Source organism: Myotis davidii, unplaced genomic scaffold, assembly GCF_000327345.1.
Source record: "Myotis davidii unplaced genomic scaffold, ASM32734v1 scaffold991, whole genome shotgun sequence".
Taxonomy (NCBI): domain Eukaryota; kingdom Metazoa; phylum Chordata; class Mammalia; order Chiroptera; family Vespertilionidae; genus Myotis; species Myotis davidii.
The window spans coordinates 472,359-473,990 of record NW_006283137.1 but is presented as its reverse complement, the minus strand read 5'-3'; the positions used below and the strand labels follow the sequence as shown (position 1 = coordinate 473,990).

Below are 1,632 nucleotides of genomic sequence, written 5' to 3'. Positions count from 1 at the left end.
ATGACACCTACCCCCTGTCGGCCCCCCAGAGGACGCCGGGCGGGACCCGCTACCGCATCGCAGTCATTGCCGACCTGGACACGGACTCCAAGGCCCGGGAGGAGAACACCTGGTTCAGCTACCTGCAGAAGGGCTACCTGACCCTGTCCCACAGCGGGGACCAGGTGGCCGTGGAGTGGGACCCGGGCCACAGGGTCCTGGAGTCCCACCTGGCGGAAAAGGGGCGGGGCATGGAGCTGTCAGACCTGGTCGTCTTCAACGGGAAGCTCTACTCCGTGGACGACCGCACGGGGGTGGTCTACCGGATCGAGGGCAACACGCCTGTGCCCTGGGTCATCCTGTCCGACGGCGACGGCACCGTGGGGAAAGGTGAGCACCGGCCCCGCCCGCCGCTGGCCCAGGGGGAGGGGCGTCGGGGAGAGTACGTCCTGGTGTGGGTCTGCTGAGGGGTGTGCCCGCCGCTGACCCTCCAGGATGGGGCTCGAGCCAGGCTGTCCTGTCCACTCCAGTGGAGTTTAACACGGTGACCTCGGACGCCCAGGGTGGCCAGACCCCAGGAGCCAGGCGCCGTGGGCGGAGGGCCGGCCGGTCTCAGTCCCTCTCGTCCCCTGTCCGCAGGCTTCAAGGCGGAGTGGCTGGCGGTGAAGGACGAGCATCTGTACGTGGGCGGCCTGGGCAAGGAGTGGACCACGACCACGGGCGAGGTGGTCAACGAGAACCCTGAGTGGGTGAAGGTGGTGGGCTTCCGGGGCAGCGTGAACCACGAGAACTGGGTGGCCAGCTACAACGCCCTCCGGGCCGCCGCCGGCATCCACCCGCCAGGTAGGAGCCGGCCCGGGCGGCAGGGGTTGCGTTTCTTGCTCAATCTGATGATTTCGGCTGTCGGATGGGTGCGCCCTCGGCCAGTGGATTCTGGGGGCAGATGAGGCGTTTTCTGTGCCACACCTCACCCCGAGTCACGGCCCCCAGATGGAGCCCGGGTGGCTGTCCCGGGCGGAGGCGGGAGGGGGCAGCTCTGGTTCTCCCCTCACCCCCCAGAGACGCCAGTGTTGTAGTGGGTGCCGTGATGCTCGGAGAGGCCTGGCCAGCTCTGGACTTGGGGGGATGCGGCCGAGGACCCCAGCTGGGCCCCAGACCCCCCCATGGGAGAGCCCGCCCCGCAGAGCAGCCTGCTGGTCCCCTCCCCTGCATCTGCGCTCTGACCAGCACAGGGAAGCAGGAGGACAGACCGCACGGCGTGGCCACGCGGCGTTCCCGGGGAAGCTGGGCAGGGAAGACGGGCCCCGGACGGACGGCCCTAGTGGGCTCAGGCGTGTCCATCCTCATTCCTCTGGGCGACGAGGACCGAGCGAGAGGCCGCCTCCGGGAAACACGGGGATCGAAAGGAGGGCGGGCTGTGAGCAAACCCCCACCCCGCCCCGGGGCTGCATCCAAGTGCATGGTGGGCACCAGGCCCCGTGCAGACAGCCTGGGCGCCGCCGCCACTGAGCCCTGCAGCCCCGGGCCCCACACTGAGCCCCGTCTGCCGTGCCCCAGGCTACCTCATCCACGAGTCCGCCTGCTGGAGCGACGCGCTGCAGCGCTGGTTCTTCCTGCCGCGCCGGGCCAGCCACGAGCGCTACCGAGCGGGAC

The 1,632-nt window shown here is 70.0% G+C and overlaps 1 protein-coding gene across 1 annotated transcript in view; it reads left to right on the top strand.

Moving 5' to 3' along the window:
• Window positions 1–2: 2 nt before the first annotated feature.
• Window positions 3–1,632, top strand: part of CANT1 (calcium activated nucleotidase 1) — a gene marked incomplete at its 5' end in the record, with an annotated part of 2,595 nt that continues 965 nt past the window's right edge. Inside the window, 3 exons of the mRNA XM_006753442.2 lie at window positions 3–369; window positions 619–822; window positions 1,537–1,625. Of these exons, the coding sequence (XP_006753505.1) occupies window positions 3–369; window positions 619–822; window positions 1,537–1,625 (660 nt within the window). The remainder of the gene's footprint in view (window positions 370–618; window positions 823–1,536; window positions 1,626–1,632) is intronic.